The following is a 21,926-nucleotide window of genomic DNA, read 5'->3' as shown; positions in this document are numbered from 1 at the left end:
GACTTAAAATAACGCTATACGAGCAGGTTAAAAATGACAAAATGCGCATATTAATTGCATCCAAGTGCTGAAAATGGTGAAAAATAAGACATTTTTAAAATGAAAATAATTCTTCTGAATGCAAGATGACCCCCAATTTGTTTAACTTATTCTGGAAGCCATTAAGTTGTAGATATGAATTCATGTACACATTTCATGTACAAAATGCTGTGACGTCATCAAATGGCCACTTGAATTAAAAAATTAGATTTTTTCCTCTTTTGTCATAGATTATCACATATCATATATATCATTATTACATTATCACAAAAAAGCGCTTCTCGGTTATTTTGTGTCCGATTTTCGTTCAAATTTTAGTATATGATTGCTCAATTAATTATTTTTCTTATGAGTTGTCAATATTTTCATTTTGATGACCTCATCACGCGTAAAAACGTGAATAAAATAGGTCGTGTAATTTCAACTACACCATATTTTTAGTCGCGTGGACGCGACTCTATAGTTCACTATGTCGGTCGGTCGGTCTGTCGGTCTGTCTGTCGGTCCGGTATCACTATGCGTTTTAGCACGCGACTTATGGCTGTTGGCCTTGTTGAATTAAAGATGACCTTGATGATTATAATTTATTAAAAAAGCTGAAGAAATTTAGATATGAATTCATATAAAAATTAAGCCTATCGGATGTTGTAAAGTTATCAGATGGCCAGTTGAAGTTACAGAATAGTTTTTTCATCTCTTTCGTCAAAGTTATACAATTTTCAAATAGGGCTAAAGGGGTCGTCAAACACACGGCCGCCATGTTGTTGGTTCTCCCTCTTGTTGGAATCACCTTTCAGTCTGGAGTACGCCCTCTGGTGTTCTTATTACATCTCTCTCTGTCTATGGCTCTCTGCTGGCTGACCGAAATGTCTAGCGCCCTCGGGACCACAGGCTGGCCAAATGTCTAGCGCCCTCGAACCACAGACTGGCCAAAAAAGAACCACAGGCTGGCCGTGTATTTGACGACCCCTGCTCAAATAGGGCGCACTGCGCTTCTACGTGTCAAATTTTCTTCCAAATCTTATATTTATTTGCTCAATTTATTATCTTTCGAAATTGTGATCTTCAAGTTTTTTTTAACAATGTCATCATACCAAAAAATTAGAACATGGTGTGGTTCCCGTAATTTCACCTATGTTACACTGTATATAGATATACTGTACATACACTGTACCGTATAGAGTATTATATTCTATAACACATATTAGGCATCAATCAGCACCATAAGCATATGCATCAGGTATTAGGATGGCATACATCAACATTTTCCGATCGTATGTTAACATACGTGCATGTTTAAAAAATATTAATATCAATAAAATTATAAAAATGATCACCTATAATTCGTCAAAGTGACGAATTAAATTCTAGTTGTTTTTTTTTATTTTCCTCCAAACTAGTAGGCCTAGCTATACGATATTGATTATGCCCTGCTAAACAGGTAGATGAGCTACTAAACTAATTAAGTAATTCATATGATTAATAATTGACTAGAAGGCCTAAAAGCGGCGGAAAACACTTATCCATTATATTCTTGCATGGCAGTACGATAAACCTGCTACTATTCTGGAATTGATATTGAATACACATTTTACGTTACACATTGTCTCTAGATAGGAACCTAATGACAGAGATAATATCGTGTATTAAAAGTATTTAATACAGTTAGATAGGTGTTTGGTAGACTGGCTACAGTCTACAACACTGAGTCTGATGACAGCCACAGAATCGGGTGCAATTTGAAATTCATTGACGATTTTCTTGCGCAAATTGAATCAATATTCAAATTGCTCATGGTATTTTCAGTGTTTGATAAAACCAAAGCTCATTAAAATCCGTATATATTTATAAAAAATGCAGGTAAAAGAATAAAATGTTTGCGCAAATATTATACCATATTCATATACCTACTTCATCTACATTATTTTCCTGTTAATTAATTTTGTTAAAGAAAGTGATTTGCGTAAGGAAATCCTCACAATTTAAAATTACATAAACTGTTCATATCGCGCATAACAACAATACATTTTAAATAAATAATATAAATAAGTTGTCTTCTTATTTTAACGGAAATTGAAATTCTTTTTAATTTCCTTTAAAATAAGAGGACCTTTCAATGGTATGGAGGTCTCCATCTCCAGCAAGCAGCGACCAATCCTGCATCCCTGGACATGATTGTGGTTTCTTCAAAACAGATTATTTCAGCCTGTACTACAATTAAGTATGTCACAGTGGCTATATCTTTAAAACATTGTTAGAAAAACCCGTGACTGTTTAGAATTAAGTTATCAATTTTAATAAACGATTTAGGTTGAACAAAAATGATTTGCACATTTTGTAGAATTTCATTTGTACATTTAACGTCAAAACTATTCGTTTTTACATTTAACGGCGTGATGTTAGCACATTAGTGGATTATACATTTTTAAAGATTTGCACATTTTCTAATTTTATACCTCCATGCACATTTGAGGGTGCCATGTATGCACAATGTGGTTGTTTGCACATTTCAGGGCTCAACAATGCCTCTCGTATCGGTACGAATGCAACAAATGCGTTATACGTGTAATACGCGTGTGTATAGGCTACCTTCTGTGTTTACTTAAACAAATTAACATCTCGCTTGTACCAATTAATGATGCCTTCATTGTCTAATGCTTTCAGAATTTCAACCTCTCGTCCGAAGTCATGACCCCGGTTGTACTTATATCTTTGATGTTCTAAATCATAGTAATGAGCAGAGTATTGTTTATTAATTCCCATACCGTACACATCAACAGAGTCACATCCACAATGGAGTGCTGACATGAACATAATACCACCAGTTGTTGGCCGAAAGAAACGCTTTCGTCGAATCCAACTAAAAAGTGAAACATACGACTATTTAATACGACCTACCCAATTATTATTTTAGTAAAGACAATTAATAAAAGTTAATTGTATAGTATCGTAGCATACTGATAAAATTGATCTGCGCTGGATGGGCAGACGTGTTTTCCGAGATAATGCACAGGTAAGCATAACATAATCATGATGAGTTAACATTACTTCTCTTGTTATCTTAAATATATGTGTCCTGTAACAATATTATTGTTATTACAATTATAATTTATAGTCGAAAAAAAGGAAGAAGATATATAGATAGGATTTCATATTCCATGTTCACTCTCTATGGTAAATTATAGTCTTTTAAGCATCGTTTACATTCGGGATCATCTAGTTACAGAACCTCTTTGATTAAGATACAGAGTACGCTGTACTAATTCTGTATATTCTTGTAAAGTATCTTACAGTACAGATTGTTTGGTCTCTATCAATTTACTTACATTTTGTTAATGTAACGAACGAAATCCGGGTGAAGTATTCTAACATTGTTTGCATCAGTAACTAACTTCAGCTTTGGGTTAGGCCGTCCAATAGCATCTTTTATATAACTGTAGTCTAATCTTCTGCATGGTAAGAACACATACTTAATTTCCTGAAAAAGTAAATAATTAGATTTTCGTTATCAATATTGTGATTTTATTCATAAAAAAAGACTGTTTAAAATGTTTTATTTTCGATAGTACTGGTTTCTTGAGAAGAAATAGATGATCTTGTATTTTGGGTAACTTATTTGATAGGCCTAATGCTCCAAAATAGTTGGCTCTAATAAATTGTAACTTTATGTGATTGTTGTCTAAAATTATTACAAAGGGGTTTTCGAATGTTTTTATGAGTTGAATTAGGAGTATTATGTTCTCGATTTAGATTGTTCCATATATATAAAGCGGAGAATAAAACTAAGATTCATCAAGAAATGAAATATGACTAGTACACAAGCCATTCAAAACCTAAAATTGGAAACCTTGCCTTCGTTGTCATCACCATTATTAGTAACTCTTTTTTTAAACATATACCTTATCTCGTGGAACGTCTTCTTTACTTGTGTGTATTAGTGATCTGTCCATCATTACGTAATGTGTAGTTTTATTACCTACATCTTCTTCAAACCCTCTTCGAATTGCGTGGTTCACACTTATGAAAAGGAAAACAGTAATCACAATTAGAGAATAATGTTAGGCCTACTTGGTTGTGATATGTAGCTTTCCTAAATAGAATCAAATGACGAAACTCCATGTAATACATGACAAACTAACACCTAAAAATTGAAATGGGTACCGTTAACCAATTATGAACTATGTAGAGCCCAATGTATATTGTCACCATACGAGAATCTGATGAAATCTTGCAGTCAATTCAGATTCTCTATTAATAACCATAAAACTGCATCCGTTTATGAATGACTAAATACAATAATTAATAAATTACCGAAATACAAGATCATGTCCGTCTATTTCTTTACCAAGTTTAGAACCATTAAGAATACCACCATTACCAATAACAGCACAGCTTAAACATGTCGGCTTCTCTTTACTAGAAAAGTCTAATATACTGTATTCATGCGGTAGCTTTGATAGTATTGCTTGCAGATCTACATTAAAATCAGAAATTGTTTTTATATACTTTTTATTCAGTACTGTAATATAATTGTATGGAGTCGCAACCAAATTAATATGTTGGATTAATATTAAAACCATATTATTTTGATTTGTATATATATTAATACTTTCAGTAGCATCACGTCTAGACTTTGCTTAATAAAACGCCGATAAAATCTATTTCATAAGCCGAAGCATCTCTTTTATAATTATCATGATTATTAGGAATGTGTATCTGAGTATTTTTTATTTTCAAAAACAAGTCATAACCATCATATATTAATGTACAAAATGATTGTCCAGGCGAGTCCTAAGAACTCATCATTTTACCCGGGCGCACTCGCATGGAAATACAATTACTGTATGTACCTTTGTAAGACAAGTCAGAACGTTTATAGCCCTTTAGACCATAAGGCATACCAAAAGCATGCAGTCTTTTATACTCTGCATTTGACATCGCACCCTGATGCATCACCATGGTGATATTGCGCAGGAACATATTTGATGCCCATTTACTTCCCTGGAACTTTTTCTGAATGGATGTTGCGCAAGTCTGAAAAAAAAAACCAACTGAACTGTTGAAGCGGGAATTGTTTAACTTTAGAAATGTATATACCTTTTTTCAAAGCATGATCTTTGAATTTTTATGATTTGTGAAGGAGTGTGATTAACACAGAGTTACGTCGTTTAATGTTACTAAATCAACGATTCTTCAAATGTCAACATCGTGAATGAATACTATCTAACTGACTAGATGCGTTCAATTTTATTGATGATGTGTCTTTATGCCAAACAATAGAATAGCAGTTTCTTACCGAAGGCTTAACATCTATATTTATCCGGAAGTCAAATTCTCGACCTTTTGGTCCGAAATGAACCAGTTTTCCAAAACTTGTAGAAGTGGCTTTGAGAACCGAATGATTTTGAGCTCCGTGAATAAATACAGTTGAATTGAATATAGGCCTAATTGAATCATTCTTGTACATTGCTTTTGTTTGTGTAGGCGTAAGTATTTCTTCCGATTGACTGGACATATTTCTGTTCACTCCCATCAATTGCACTTTTATTAGCCTGTAAAACACAGATATGCAGATATTTATCTAATAAGTAATATAATCATTTTTAGAAAGAGAATACACGGTATAATTTTGTGTTGAATATGAAGGCAATTTTAACTTCACTTGATTAATTTGAAACGAGAAAGATAAGGAAATCTGCTAACTTTTCTGGCTGTTTTACTTTTCGTTTTGATTTAGTTTTCGCTTTTTTTTTGTATCTCTATTGAGATCCAGCCACTGATACCCACAGCATTGTCATTTTTTCAGTAATTTACCTTTGGATGGATATATATGAAAGCCCCAGTGGTCTAATGGTTGGGACAGCTGCATATCAAGCAGACGTTCCGAGTTAGAGTCTCGGTTGGGGCGACTTTTTCTTATTCTCACAGATTTCCTCATCTTTATCGTTTCAAATTAATTAATTAAATTTCAGTATATATCAGCGGACGGTTTAGAATTAATGTTCTTTGCCTGATGTGTTTATATATATATATATATATTTCATTATATTATTTAATTTTTTATTTTATTATATATTATCATTATAATTTAATATCCATTTTGTTAGCGATACTTACTTTGGGGATGAAAAATGTGAGCTATACACCAGAAACAGCAAAGAAATAATGAATAAAAATAAAAAAACTCTTTGTTGATATAGATACCCCATCGCCTAAAACATAAATATAGTTTGTTTTAGTATTTTTAGGAAATGATTATTTGAAAAGTCTTTCTAAAGTAAATCATTATGGAAAAAGTTGCTTGGGCATACACCTACAGTAGAAGCATGTTATAGAATAACTCGTTTAGTACCGATATTAGCTGCTTTGACTATATGCTCTTAATGTAAAGCATTAATTAATACCTCCAGGATCAAAATAACAACAATTATAAATAGACAAATTATGACTTAGCCAAGGCTAGGTCTATTAGAATTAGAAATTAAAAAAGGAAGATGGAATCGTATCTAAATATAAATTATGGTTAATTCTGAGCACAGAATTTTTAATTTAATAAAAGCTTCCCCAATAAAACATCACTTTGAATAATAGTCGCTCCAAAAAATATTGAGACACCTCTACTTTTCGTCGTTCCAAAACTATGATACGATGCGCCTTTCCACAACGTCTTATTATAGTTTACAACATTTTTATCAAGATGCGTTTCTTGTAGAAAAACAATGTCGAACTTTCTTCTTATTATATATGCAGACACAACTTATATACCCATTGGATGACCAAACACATAATACATAAATTATCAAACACGCGTGTGTTTCTTTCGATATTTTTTTTAAACACTATTATTTTTTTGTTTTTTTTTAAAGTTATTTAATAAAATAAAAATGTCAAAGTTGAAAATGACAACTATATAATATCAGTAGAACCAGACAAGCAATTTTAACTTAGAGTCAGATTTCTTGTCCTTTTTTCTGCGCTTTTTTTTCCACTTTCAGTGAGTTTCATTCTTTTTCCTGCTGCAAAGTTCTCTCTAGCTGTGGTAGCTTGATCTTTAGTACCTGTACCGGAACAATGTTTTAATATTTTCTATCCACTCAGTAGGCATAACGATTTTTTTTAAAATGTTTATAGGCCTATGAATAATATACCACTAAATACAGTAAAACATTTGCGATTTAATACTTTGTTAAAACTGCCACTGTCATAGTCGATTGAAATAATAAAGTACATGTAATGTAGAAACCTCGACTAAGAAATACTGGAATGGTGTCCGGCGGGGGATAGTTTATTACCATTAGTTAAGGTCCTATGTAAAGCACCTAGAGGGGTCAGTGATCCATTAGGCGCTATATAAATACTGTTTATTATTATTATTATGATACATCACTACGACGTAGTATATTATGTGTTTATAATCTAACAGTAGGGGCTACCCACACTCACAGTAATATAAAGTGTACTTGTATTCGTTTATATTATATCTAACAGTACCAACACTCACAATAAGAAATGTGCGATTCAAATGGCGATAAAAAGTGGTTAATACCTATTTACAGTATTGTATAGCATTGCAATATTATTAATATTATGTTTATTCTCCAAGAGCCCATAAATTTACCTACTTGTGTTAAACCATGGAGGTATACCTTAACGGTTAAACCAAATAATTTGGAATGTTCCATTCATCGAAAATCAATACATTTGTATAAAATATTAAAAAAGTATTTTTTAAAGAAAATTGGCCTGTCTTCAACATTACGATGCTGTACTCGAGCTGTTCAATTGATTTTCAGCTATTAAAAACAATTATCGTAGGAGGAGCATGCGAAGCATCTTCGTATTTTTATTGTGTGCTGATATTTTTTCAAGATGGACATCCATTAGACAGTGTATACCACGATAGGAAAACAACCTTATTTGGGGCAAATCGTTGAACCTAAATTCGTTTTAATTGTCAATAACTAATTTTTGAACTCAATTTAATTAGTAAACAGGGTTACATCAGGTAGATAAAATCAGTAACGAAAGTACGAACGAACTTTATTAACTATCGAGTAAACATTCTATAAATAACGCGCAATTTACCTAATTTTGCCCTTACGTAAATTTATATATCAAAGATAATGCAATTTGATTCATACATGCAGTTTAATCTTGATTGAGAACTCGTGCGAATAATAGATGAGGTAAGATAACAAAGTGAAATGATTGAGGTTATTGATTTAGAAAGAGCGTAAGAGAACCAAGCTATTAATATGAATGACTACGTTAACGTAGACGATGGTCCATTATTCTTCTTACAAGCGTTGGTTATTAATTCTAGCACATATTGGTATTTACTGCGCACGCATTTAATGTATATGTTTTGTGACACCATCTCTTCACTGTTTAGTTTTACTTTCAGTACATTCAATATGTATTCTTGCAACCAGCAACTAGCAAGCCGAGTTAAACAAATATCTGCTGCTTACTCAAATGAATCCTTTTTTGGAGAGAACAATGAGCATTCATTCATTCATTCATAATGGTATATTTATTAAAATCATCTTCACAAAAAAACTGAATTGTGACAATTTTTTAAATTATTAAAAGGTACTTAAAATATTTGAAATGTTTTAAAAAGATAGCATAAAATAACATAAAAAATTGAGAACCACACAATACATCATATAAAAACATTAAAATAAACGAGCACAAACTCAAAACATCTAAATGACTGGCCAAGTGAATTGAAAAAATTACCAAACATATTATATTTTATTCTTATTACTTCAAACATATACAGAGGAATACAATTATTTTCAATACAGAAGTAAAATCAGCATTTTAGCATGGAAGCTTTTCTTACTGGCAAAGGTATGTTTGTCCACATCGTCTCGGCATACAAGGAGCTCTGTATACTCCTTGGGTTCGAACACAAACAAGTTACCGTACTTTTTAAATTGCCATGTCGTATTTCGAGAAAACCACATGTATAGTATTTTGATTTCAGAACTTATCCCTAATAAAAATAGAACTACATTTTAAAATCAAAGATTCAACATGTTATTAAAACAAAAAATGAGAAAACTATGTTTAAACATTGTTCATAAAACAAACTTCTAAATAAAATGAATTTTGGCAGGAGAATTTAGTTTTTCTATTATGAAAATCTGAGTCAATTTTTTTTCAATTTCAATTTTAATGTGTAGCCGAATTGAGACCATTAGGGCCTACACATTTATTAGTATTTCAGCACATGATATCAAACAAAGAATTATGTATGTTTAACATAAATAGGCATAGGCCCTAATAACGTGTGAACCTACCTTTTGTTAAAATGCCCACCGAAATGAAATCTCTTTTTGTGAAAAGATTCGTCGCAACGCCGTACTGTATTCACAAGTATCGTTGTTCTGGCTTAATAGGCCGTAATTAATAATTCCAACGTAGAAACATATAATATTAATAATAACAATAATAATATAATAATAATAATATTATAATATAATATTATAATGTAATATAATGTGGACGCGCGCTTTACAATTAGCATATCATTAACGTCATGTGCGGTGTCACGCCAATCAGGAATCCAGGTGGGTATTGTAAATGTGTGTTTCTCCCTAAAGTGCATTGGAGCGTATTAAATATAAGACGAATACGAAAACCTTTATTTATCAAAATCATAGTAAAAGGATAGTAGTATGGTATTTACAATGTTTAATAGGGTCCCAGGAAGGAAGAGACCCCAAATTACATAAAAGAAAATATCTTGTTTTTCCTAAGGGTACAAATTTTACAAAATAAAAAAAAGGAAGACGGGGAAACGACCAACAAATAAGCTAATTTGTTACAAACAAATAAAAAAGAAAGAAAGTTAATGTACAATGTAGTTTTAAAATAAAGATAAGCTACATATCAAAATAACTAAAAAATATTGCCTCTTGGACAATTAATCACAGCCCTGATAGTTTTAATACAATATCCCCAAAAGTCGTATACAACAGTTAAAAAAATAAATAACTTATATTAAGTATGAATATTATCAATAAATAATTGTCATTACTCTTATAATTCGACCACATTAAGATTGTACATTGCTCTTCACTAGGTAATATTATGATCATACAAGAATCTAAAAAAACAAATGTCATATACGTGAGGGCGTGTGGCGCAGGGTGTTGGACGTTGGACTACTGATGTGAGACCCAGGTTCGAATGCAACTCTCGCCGCATTGCTTATATTCCTAGGCAAGATACTTTACTTGCGTTTGTCGCTCTCCACCCAGGTGTATAAATGGGTACCCGGTTAGATCAATATTCTAATGTTTCCATACGTGTTTGATCAAAAAATGATATGATGAAATATCGAATATAAAGTATGAATATCATTAATTGATCGCCGTTACTCTTTTAATGTTTAATTCGACCACACTAACATTGTGTAGTGTGATTAATTAATACATTATTCCGCGATACCACTCTTCCGTGGTAAAACTCAATGCACAATGGCGTCCAACGATTCTGTATGAATAATTATTAACATTTATAAACTGCCTCTGTTTGAACAACAACCGCTATCTGTTGGATATTTGTGCTCGATCGATATATCGCTTTTGAATAAGACGATTATTAGTATAATATTTGAAATAGACGCGTACCAGACTTAATAATATTATCAATTGTATGCCAATAATAGTATTGTTTTATATTACTAGAGGGTGAGCTCGCTTCGCTCGCTCCCCCTCTAGGAAGTGTAGACGATGGTTCTCGGAATGATAATGACTCGGGACGTAAACAGTTTTAGAAGGACATTCTGGCCTGGACAATTTCGGTCGGTTACCATTATTTAAATGCTTTTGATATTCGTAAAACTAAACTTCCTCACTAACCTAAGTGTCTTAGATGATTAATAGCGTTTTAGGCGTATAGTGTTTATTCGCTCGCTCCCCCTCTAGGAAGTGTAGACGATGGTTCTCGGAATGATAATGACTCGGGACGTAAACAGTTTTAGAAGGACATTCTGGCCTGGACAATTTCGGTCGGTTACCATTATTTAAATGCTTTTGATATTCGTAAAACTAAACGTCCTCACTAACCTAAGTGTCTTAGATGATTAATAGCGTTTTAGGCGTATAGTGTTTATTGTAGATATGAAAAGTGGTAAAAAAGAATAACAAATGCTTGGTAAATTGTAGATAACAGTCCGAAGAAATCTACTAAAAATAGTATAATTGGGTTATAAATATAATATTGTGGATGGGCGTTTATTAGATGTATTTGGGGTGGGGTTGAGTAGCGAGATAATTATTTTAGATGATGTTTTATTGGGGAGGTGTTCCGAGCGTTTATTCAAATAAATACCATCCTAATTGGTATAATGAATACATTATTCCGCGATACAGTGGCCTAAGAAGAAAGACGTTTTAGACGGCTTGCAACATGGGCAGTATCCCAGGATCCTGACGGGACACAGATAGCGCACAGTATACATAAAGTCTTGGCAGCTTACTCAACAACTCGGCTATCGGGGTTTATGTACTACTATTATATACCTTCACACGCGCGGTCCGAAAATAAACAAAAAAACAAAATGGCTATCGCCACCAAGCACCAACGGCCAACTTAGTTGAAACAGGTAGTTGTTTTACAACTCCCTGGTTGAAACCAACACCTTACTGTGAACCCGAAAATTACTTCTACCGCGCATAGAGTTAAAATTTACCGATTGAAATCAGAAAATTTCTTATAAAACCCTTTATAATATCTTCCTAAGATAGAAATATGGAACAATAGCGTCGATGTGAAAACTAATGTTATCAAATCTACGTTTCGCGGTACATCTCTGATAGATAAGGTAGGTATCCAAGGCGGAGATTTGTACCGAAGTTTTTGCATTGTGCTCGCCTATGTCAGAATCTATATATAAATTTATGTAAGGGCAAAATTCGGTAAATCGCGCGTTATTTCTAGAATGTTTACTCGATGGTATATAAAGTTGGTTATCTAGGTACTGATTTTAACCACCTGATGTAACCCTGTTTACGAATTAAATTTAGTTAGATAATTAGTTATTGACAATTAAAACGAATTTAGGTTCAACGATTTGCCCAAAATAGGGGTGTTTTTCGATCGTGGTATACACTGTCTAATGGATGTCCGTCTTGAAAAATACCCGCAGGCAATAATACGAGGATGCTTCGCATTTTCCTATCTCCTCCTACGATAATTGTTTTTAATGGCTGAAAACCGGCTGAACAGCTCGAGTACAGCATCATAATGTTGAAGACAGGCCGATTTTCTTTAAAAAATAATATTTTGATAGATTTAATATACGTTTATACAAATGTATTGATTTGCGATGAATGGAGTATTCCAATCTCTGTTCCACAAGTGTCTATTCCCTCAGGCGTCGTAAAAGCAAGTACTGTATACTCATAACAGAAATTCGATCCATTTTTTTCACGCTGCTGCTCTAGCCCGCTACGTCCCATTAGGACTACTCAATCAGAAGCTAAAGCAAGCAGCAGTTATAGTTCTAAGGACAGACAGTTTTGTGAAAATGGAAACTCCACTATGATTTATTGATTCCAGCTGCTACAGTAGACCCAAAAAACGTCTGGGAAAGAGTCTATTAGGACATGTCATGCTAAAATTACAAATCCCTAAGCATTTCTGGTATATTCACTGTCAGATATTCATTGAATTATTATCGAAACCGTCCAATAAAGTTTGTGTTTGTAATAGGATACTTCACAATTGAAATATCTAGGGTGATGAAGTGACCCCCAGATTTGACCTTAGCAATAAAATTAACAAAAGTAACAGAAATTTAGTATTCACTTCTGTTGTAACAAAAATATAATATTTATTCACATATAAAAAAAGAAAAGAAACCCAAAAACCATTGTCTGACAGACAATTTAAGTATTTGTTGCTTTAAATTACATTTTTTTCAGGTAAAATAACTATTATGTGACAATAAAATGACACATTAAAAAACTTTTGAAATAAAAAATATTTTTCAATAAGCGAGCAGCGTTTTTTGTAAGAAATATTTCTTGTTTCAATCTGTGCTGTAGAGGTTGGATATAATTTTTTTTTAAACGGATAATGAGCTAGCGTTTTCAGTCGCCGTATATTATGTACAAATCTTTATTATTGCAGTTAAACCACCCACATCATCACCCTTCCCTCACTGGCATGAGTAGCGTTGTTAAGCCAGTAGAGGATAGGCCTACGGTGCATCACATGCCCTAAACGCAGAACAACTTTGGTGGGTAGGGTAGGAACCAACTTAAGTATGAATTGGCTCTAAGAAACAATTGAAAACCATTAGGCTTACTATTTAAGTTGAGTTAGATAATTTAATATTTATTGACGATTAAATCAAATTTATGATTTTCCCCGAATAGAGGTGGTTTTCACAAATTGTTTTACATTATATAAACATACACGTCGTAGTGATGTATCGTTACATGTACTGTACTATTTCAATCGACTAGGACGGTGATAGTTTCAACAAAGTATTACATCGCAATGTGTTTAGTGGTATATTATTTGTAAAACGTGAAAACAATTAATATTTCATTACTAAATGGACAAAGAATATATTTATAAATTGTTCCTCTTTGCACCCATCTTCTTCCCCATCCCTTTCCCCTTCCCCATCCCTCAGCCCTAATGTTACATACAAAACACAAATTAAGTTTGTTTAAATTTGACTTAAACAATTGGTCTCATTTTCTCAAGTTTCTCTTTCGGAAGTAATTCCCAGGGTGCTAATTTTAGTTGAGTACATAAATCACAGTGTCTATTTATTCGTTCCTGTAAACGACATGTATTATTGTCCTGCGGTACGTACATTTGAAATCGCCAGTTTTTTAACGCTGAAATTATTATGTATTCGAGAACAATCTGTGGGCATGACCTAGATGGTACGCGAGCGAAGCGAGTTGTTATCAATTATGCATATGCCATAATGGCTTTGATAATTATCGTAACATATTTCACTAAAAAATTAACAAGCTTGGACTTAGATTTGATTGGCTGAATCTTCGGTAACTGTTGTGAGTCGCTGATTGGCTGACGTGGCAATGTCGTTCCACTTCCGTATTTTGAACTACCTGTACAGCGACCGTTGCTGCATCAAATCCATTATGATATCTATATATAAATTTACGTAAGGGCAAAATTCGATAAATCGCGCGTTACTTCTAGAATGTTTACTCGATGGTATATAAAGTGGGTTCGTACTTTCGGTACTGATTTTAACCGCCTGATGTAACCCTGTTTACTAATTAAATTGAGTTCGATAATTAGTTATTGACGATTAAAACGAATTTAGGTTCAACGATTTGCCCCAAATAGGGGTGTTTTTCGATCGTGGTATACACTGTCTAATGGATGTCCGTCTTGAAAAATACCCGCAGACGATAATACGAGGATGCTTCGCATTTTCCTATCTCCTCCTACGATAATTGTTTTTAATGGCTGAAAACCGGTTGAACAGCTCGAGTACAGCATCATAATGTTGAAGACAGGCCGATTTTCTTTAAAAAAATACTATTTTGATAGATTTAATATACGTTTATACAAATGTATTGATTTGCGATGAATGGAACATTCCAAATTATTTGGTTTAACCATAGAGGTATAGATTTAGATTTATGGGCCACCTTGGAGAATAAACATAATAGTATTGCAATGCTGTACAATACTGTTAAGGTATTAACCACTTTTGATCGCAATTTGAATCGCAAATTTCTTACTGTGAGTGTTGGTACTGTTAGATATAATATAAACAAATATACAAATAAACTTTACTACTGTGAGTGTGGGTAGGCCCTACTGTTAGATTATAAACATATAATATACAAATAAATAAACGTTATTACTGACAGTTGCTTCTCAACGTTTGTATTAATTAATAATTTAAAAATATATAAACGTACGTAGTGGTGCATCGTTACATGTACTTTACTATTTCAATCGACTATGACAGTGAGAGTTTTAACAAAGTATTAAATCGTAAATGTTTTACTGTATTTATTGGTATATTATTTATAGGCCTATAAAACATTAAAAACAATATTTCGTTACTGAGTGGATAAGAATATATTTTAAAATGTTTCCTCTTTGTACCTATCTTCTTCTCCCATCCCTCAACCCTTAATGTTACATACAAAACACAAATTGGGTTTGTTTAATAATGAGTCCAAATAAAAAAATTTGACTCATTTTGTTTCCTTCTCGGAAGTAATTCCCAGGGTGCTAATTTTAGCTGACTACATAAATCATCGTGTATATTTATTCGTTTCTGTAAACGACAATGTATTATAGTCCTGCAGTAGGCCTACGTACATTTGAAATCTCCATTTTTTTCTCGCTGGAAAATACTGTGTATTCGAGAACCATCTGTGGGCACGACCTAGACGGTACGCGAGCGAAGCCCTTGGTTTAACACATACGGTAGGTAAATATATGGGCCCTTTGAGAATAAACTTCTTGCAATACTTTGACAATACTGTAAATACACATTATTATATACAAATAAACTTTATACTGACAGTTCCTTCTCAACGTTTGTATTAATTAATATATATATATATATATATATTTATATATAAATTTACGTAAGGGCAAAATTCGGTAAATCGCGCCTTACTTCTAGAATTTTTACTCGATGGTATATAAAGTTGGTTCGTACTTTCGGTACTGATTTTAACCACCTGATGTAACCCTGTTTACTAATTAAATTAAGTTAGATAATTAGTTATTGACGATTAAAACGAATTTAGGTTCAACGATTTGCCCCAAATAGGAGTGTTTTCCGATCGTGGTATACACTGTCTAATGGATGTCCATCTTGAAAAATACCCGCCACAAAAATGCGAGGAGGCTTCGCATTTTCCTATCTCCTCCTACGATAATGGTTTTTAATAGCTGAAAACCGGTTGAACAGCTAGAGTACAGCATCATAATGTTGAAGACAGGCCGATTTTCTTTAAAAAATACTATTTTGATAGATTTAATATAAGATTATACAAATGTATTGATTTGCGATGAATGGAACATCCCAATCTCTCAGTCTGCCAGAGTTTGGTTTAACACAAGTAGGTAAATTTATGAGCCCTTGGTGTAACACATACGGAGGTAAATATATGGGCCCTTTGAGAATAAACTTGCAATACTTTGACAATACTGTAAATACCTATTAACTATTTTTGGTCCTCATTTGAATCGAACATTTCTTACTGTGAATGTTCGTACTGTTAGATGTAATATAAAAATATATACAAACAAACTTTATTACTGAGATTGTGGTTAGGCTCTACTGTTCTACTGTTAGATATATAAACACATTATTATATACAAATAAACTTTATACTGACAGTTCCTTCTCAACGTTTGTATTAATTAATAATTACCAATAATATAAACGTCGTAGTGGTGTATCGTGACATGTACTTTAATATTTCAATCGATTATGACAGTGACAGTTTTAACAAAGTATTAAATCGCAAATGGTTTACTGTATTTAGAGGTATATTATTTATAGGCCAACAAAACATGAACAAAATATTTCGTTACTGAGTGGATAAAGAATATATTTAAAATTTTTCCTCTTTGTACCTATCTTCTTCCCCCATCCCTCAACCCTAATGTTACATACAAAACACAAATTGGGTTTCTTTAAATGAGTCCAAATCAAAAATTTGGACTCATTTTGTGATAAGTTTCTCCTTCGGAAGTAATTCCCAGGGTGCTAATTTTAGTTGACTACATAAATCATCGTGTCTATTTATTCGTTTCTGTAAACGACAATGTCTTATAGTCCTGCGGTACGTACAATTGAAATCGCCAGTTTTGTTACGCTGAAATTACTGTGTATTCGAGAACCATCTGTGGGCACGACCTAGATGGTACGCGAGCGAAGCGAGCGTACCATCTAGTTATCAAAAGTCACATAGAATAATTAATCAAACTATACTTGTTTGTGGTAACTTAACTTTAAGAACTTATCGGAAAAAATGGAAACAATATCCACTTTCCAGCAATAATATTCAAATTAGTTTGAGAAAAACGAAATCTTTTAACTACAGATACTTTATAAATATGTACCGTATGTAACGATTTATGTTATTGAATTCCCTTTTATAAATTTGTATTTTAATTTTGTTACTTTTACTGCATGTCTCAGTTATATTTATCAAAAATGTAGTGTTTTTTTGTTTTTTTGCGACCACACACCGGTAGGGGATGGAATCGGCTTTTCAGTCATCGATGCGTTTTGAATTATTATTATTTTATTGTTTGTTTGTTTGTTTTATTCGGTACTCAAGAAATACAACAAAAATACCAGGATGACCCATAAAGCTGAAACAGCTTAATTCCAATGGGGTCCTTTAAACAAGCAAGTTAGATAATAATGTGTACATCATAAATGCATACTAATACAATAAACGAAAACATCCATATACAAAATACAACAATCATCATCAGCATGGTTAATGCACAATACCAAAGTGAACCTTTAACGCACGTTTATATTCAATTAATTTGTGTATACTCTTGATATCGGAAGGTAGATCATTCCAGTCTTTAATAGCATTATAATAAAATCTTTTAGAGGCTTGTTCTTGGGCATGATCCCATTGCATCCGTTTGTTGTTAGTATTTGTATTCTTATGAGTATGGGCATATGCCACCGATTTAATTGTATATTCAATAATTATGTTATCATCTGAAACGGTGGAAGATTATTCGACTACTTATACACAGTATAGATGAGCTGCTTTCTATCCTGCCTTTATGGTCACACAAATATCCAATATATATTTATAATATAAGAATGTGTACATAAATTAATTTAAATAAGCAACAACTTTTTTTATCGATTTACTTTATATATATACAGTATAGGCCTAGGCTTACAACATGCAACCATGCTATTTGCAGAAAACCATGTTGGAAAAATAGCGACATAGACGCCACTGCACTGGATATAGTTATAAATAAAACTACATTAACTAGCATAATTAAGAGAAATCTAAATTACTTTTCAAAGTTACGTTTCTGCCGTAGTAGTTGTATGAACTTGCTCAAATAAAGGTACTAAAATCAATTACTTTACCTCCAAGATCATGTTTGCGTTGCAACTAATTTACCTGCAAAGCAATGGTTGTTTGATCTTGTTTTTAGTCGCGTGGAAGCGACTCTATAGTTCACTATGTCGGTCGGTCTGTCGGTCTGTCGGTCCGGTATCACTATGCGTTTTATCGCTTTCTGACCTTATCTTGATATCACAGTTTAATCTAGCTAGGTCAATTTTTCACAGTATATTCCTTATGGCCAGGAATCGATGTGGTTATGTTTTCACGGTGCGCAATAAAAAATTACGCGGTCTACGCACGATTTAACGAAATCACGTTTGTAATCATATCTTCACAACCATGAATCACAATTAAATAAAATTTGGTACTCATAAATTTCAGGGCATAAATCATCATATGGCAATACAATTACGTGCGTAGCGCATGTAACGCATGCGTACGCGCGCTTAAAATATTCAAAATTTATTTTCGATGAAATAAGAGTACGTTTCAGGCAATTTTAAGCGTTTACAAAATTGCCATGAGTGCGCATATTTTTTTGCGCGCACTGCGCGTTAAATGTTATTGCGCACTCTTTTTGTCCGATTTCTGTTTTCTTGACTTCCTTTTCAACTCGAAATTACGTTATAACGCACGTCAAAAGTGACAGGCTACGCACGTGTAAATTAAGAAAATATAAATGTTTTTAAACATTTCAACATTTTTAATCATGTTCAGTAATTTCGGTCAGTATAGTTCACTATGTCGGTCGGTCGGTCTGTCTGTCTGTCGGTCTGTCTGTCGGTCTGTCTGTCGGTCCGGTATCACTATGCATTGTAGCACGCGACTTAATGGCTGTTGGCCTTGTTTACTTGCAATGCGAAAACCGGGCATATCGAGGATCTTGATAGTTAAACTAAACTTATACTAAAATATTTTCACACACTGAAATTGTTATTATAACCAGATAAATGTTACCAACATTTGAATGAATTGTAAAACCAATAAGAAAACCGTATTTATTTTAATACGAAGGAGACCTTTTTTATTGTACATTTAAAAACAGTTTATTTACATAATTGGAAAATTATGACAATAAACAATTGAATAGATATTAGTAAAACTGTATTCAGAATAAAAAAAAAAGCTATCCTACGATACCAAACAGTAAAGTATTTGAGGAAATTAAAATGTTGACCTTTTGACCTTTATTGGTTACGTGACTTGATTTATTGTTAAATAACTATGTAACTATGCATTTTTTGATATGGATGTAATGGGATAAAATGATCAGTATTACATTCACTTTCCGATGATACCATGGATGACAAAGTTTAGTGTGGAATGTCGGCCATTTTGAAATACAAAATGGCGGCTGAAGGAGTGGTCGAAACAAATGGCACCTAACTTTTTTAAATTCAGCAACTCAAGAATAACAAATTTAGCCAATAAAATCTATTTTGGCACAAATATCGAGATGGAGCTAGTTTTCCTTACATATGTGACTGTACTATTTGGATACAGCTTTAAACTTTTATTGGTCAACTTTTCACTTACTATCTTCTTTAAGTAATTTATTCTTGTTTTGTTTTTATTGTTGTTATTCCTGTTATTTTTTTTTCTTTTCGAATATTTTTAGTTGCGTGCAAACGTGACTCTACAGTTCACTATGTCGGTCGGTTGGTCGGTCGGTCGGTAAACAAATTTGAGCACGCGACTGCAGCCATGTATATGGCCTTGTTTTACATAACAAAACACCCCGTCCTTAAAGATCACAGCACTTAACAAACACAGAAGGTTATTAAATAAAAAGAATTTCACTTTTCAATACACTGAACATACTTCATTATCTGCTAGCGGTATTCCGTAATTCTACTCAATTTTACAACAATTGAACATGGAAACATTCTTTCAATTTCTTTATTGTTAATATTTTAGTATAGGCCTAATATATATATATATATATATATATATAATCGTTTCAAATTAATTAATTAAATTTCAGTATATCATCGGGCGGTTTAGAATTAATGTTCTTTGCCTGTTGTGTTTATATATATAAAAGTATCTCTTCGGAGATCCCGCCTCGTGAATAAAAATACTGAAAGATGAGGGCGTATCAATTTGATCTCTGTTGCGCGTGCGTACAACTGAGGACTAGTGCTGTTCCGCCGTAACACGCCGAGAATGTTAAAGAGTCGCTATCCAATCGAGTTCGGTTTAGAATTAATGTTCTTTGCCTGTTGTATTTATATTATATATAATTGCTTAATTGTTTTTGAGGGTCTCTTCTTAAAAGCTTTGATTCTCTTTTCCATAACTTTTAATGATGTTCTGTTCATAAATATAAACAGCTTTATGGAATAAATGTTTATTTGAATAATTAGGCACATGCATACCGATGTTATGAACAATATATTTGCTCGATCAATTCGAAAAACATATTTTAAACGATACTGTGTTTGTTCTTTTTCGATTTTTTTCTTCTTCATAATAATTACCTTTTCATTTCGGCTTTAAATAATTAATAATAAATTATTAGCAGATTAACAAGAAAAAAGCATGTGTAAATTAGTAAACTAAAAAATTGCCTAAGCTATATATAGATTAACACAATTGCATTATAAGCATTACATATTCTTTTGTAAATCAAATAAGCGCCTCGCTATTTTATTATAAGTGACGGAACTAAAACGTTGTTTTATCTATTTATCGTCGATTTTTATCGTCCTAGTGTAAATGGGCCTTAATTGTCTTTGTACTATTCAGGCTATGTACATGCTTGATAAATTCGGCCCCTTGCTAAGCAGGCATACAAAGCAGATTTCACATTTGTAAAGTTACCCTTAATTCACTTCACGATATTAGCATATCAATAACATCATGTGCCTCGGAAAACAAATCAAAAGTAGTAATGTACCACACCCCATAAATTTTGTTCACGCGCCGTGTCCTGAATACGCAATAAGGTTCATTTCTATAGTCGTACAGTTACCTTAGTTCCAGTAGTAATATGTTGTATTGAAAATAATTGTGATTTCAGAATAATATACCGAATACAGGTGCATATTTTCAAATACAATTTTTGTCATGTAAAACATTAAAACTGTACAAAGGCAATCTAAACATTTTATTCATGTACATCAAGGTTCATAAAACGAACTTATCGATTAAATGTATTGTATTTATTTTTGCGTTGAAACCTTTTCGATGAAATTGTAAAAAATGAGGAAAAATACTATGAATATAATAATAATGATACTGGGTCAAAGAATGAAGGCAGATGCCCGGAAAGATGAAGACAAACATTTTGTGTTGCGCGAGCCTTAAAAAATAAATAAAGAAATAGTATGGAAAAGACAGGTACAATCTTTAGAGAGGACAACCCGTGCAGTTTTTCATTACAAAAGAACAGGTAATAAGGGTTCCTCTATAAATTTAACTAAAATACATCAAATTATAGTATAAAGATCATAGATAAATAGAGATTTAACACAATGTATGCTATAGACCTAAACAACGCAAAGAAAATTCAGATGATAAAAACATTATCTCTGAATTTAAATAGTGGAATTGACTCCTTTTTGTATGTAGCCATCTTCATAAGTTAAAAAAAGTATTGCACCTCTATTTCAGCACTTATTATTATAAGTAGGCCTATTGTAGGCCTAATAAACAAAAATTATATACGGATAGCATTATATTCCTATATAAATTATGAACATACCTTGAAATATTCACCACCGACGAGTAAAAATCTGCAATGTCTGTTTTGTGAAAGGATTCATCATGACGCCAGTATATAAAAAC

General features: G+C 32.6%; 1 protein-coding gene across 4 annotated transcripts; it reads right to left on the bottom strand.

Moving 5' to 3' along the window:
* Positions 1-1,066: 1,066 nt before the first annotated feature.
* LOC140054203 (alpha-N-acetylgalactosaminide alpha-2,6-sialyltransferase 1-like) lies at positions 1,067-21,926 on the bottom strand. 4 transcript variants are annotated; one of them, XM_072099108.1, is made up of 8 exons: positions 21,844-21,900; positions 6,157-6,251; positions 5,336-5,591; positions 4,890-5,073; positions 4,351-4,513; positions 3,939-4,056; positions 3,366-3,517; positions 1,067-2,899 (listed from the first exon to the last, which is right to left on the bottom strand). In XM_072099108.1, exons 2-8 carry the CDS (start codon positions 6,246-6,248, stop codon positions 2,638-2,640), a joined length of 1,227 nt encoding a protein of 408 aa, XP_071955209.1. In that variant the 5' UTR covers positions 6,249-6,251; positions 21,844-21,900; the 3' UTR covers positions 1,067-2,637. The 4 variants fall into 4 exon arrangements, with proteins under 4 accessions (XP_071955209.1, XP_071955207.1, XP_071955206.1 ...); XM_072099106.1 differs by lacking the exon at positions 21,844-21,900 and adding an exon at positions 9,348-9,397; XM_072099105.1 differs by lacking the exon at positions 21,844-21,900 and adding an exon at positions 8,888-9,026.

The sequence above is a fragment of the Antedon mediterranea genome, chromosome 7, assembly GCF_964355755.1.
Source record: "Antedon mediterranea chromosome 7, ecAntMedi1.1, whole genome shotgun sequence".
NCBI lineage: Eukaryota > Metazoa > Echinodermata > Crinoidea > Comatulida > Antedonidae > Antedon > Antedon mediterranea.
The sequence above is the reverse complement of the archived record's forward strand: the minus strand, read 5'-3'. Positions and strand labels throughout refer to the sequence as shown.

What these genes read in the sequence shown, in the direction of transcription:
- LOC140054203 (XM_072099105.1), bottom strand. Translation starts at nt 8,911, where the DNA reads ATGTGGACAAACATACCTTTGCCA. An exon ending in ATATAGATGTTAAGCCTTCG is followed by an intron (nt 5,074 to 5,335) that starts GTAAGAAACTGC and finishes TTTTTTTTTCAG; the next exon opens with ACTTGCGCAACATCCATTCA. An exon ending in GGACATGATCTTGTATTTCG is followed by an intron (nt 4,057 to 4,350) that starts GTAATTTATTAA and finishes CCTTTTCATAAG; the next exon opens with TGTGAACCACGCAATTCGAA.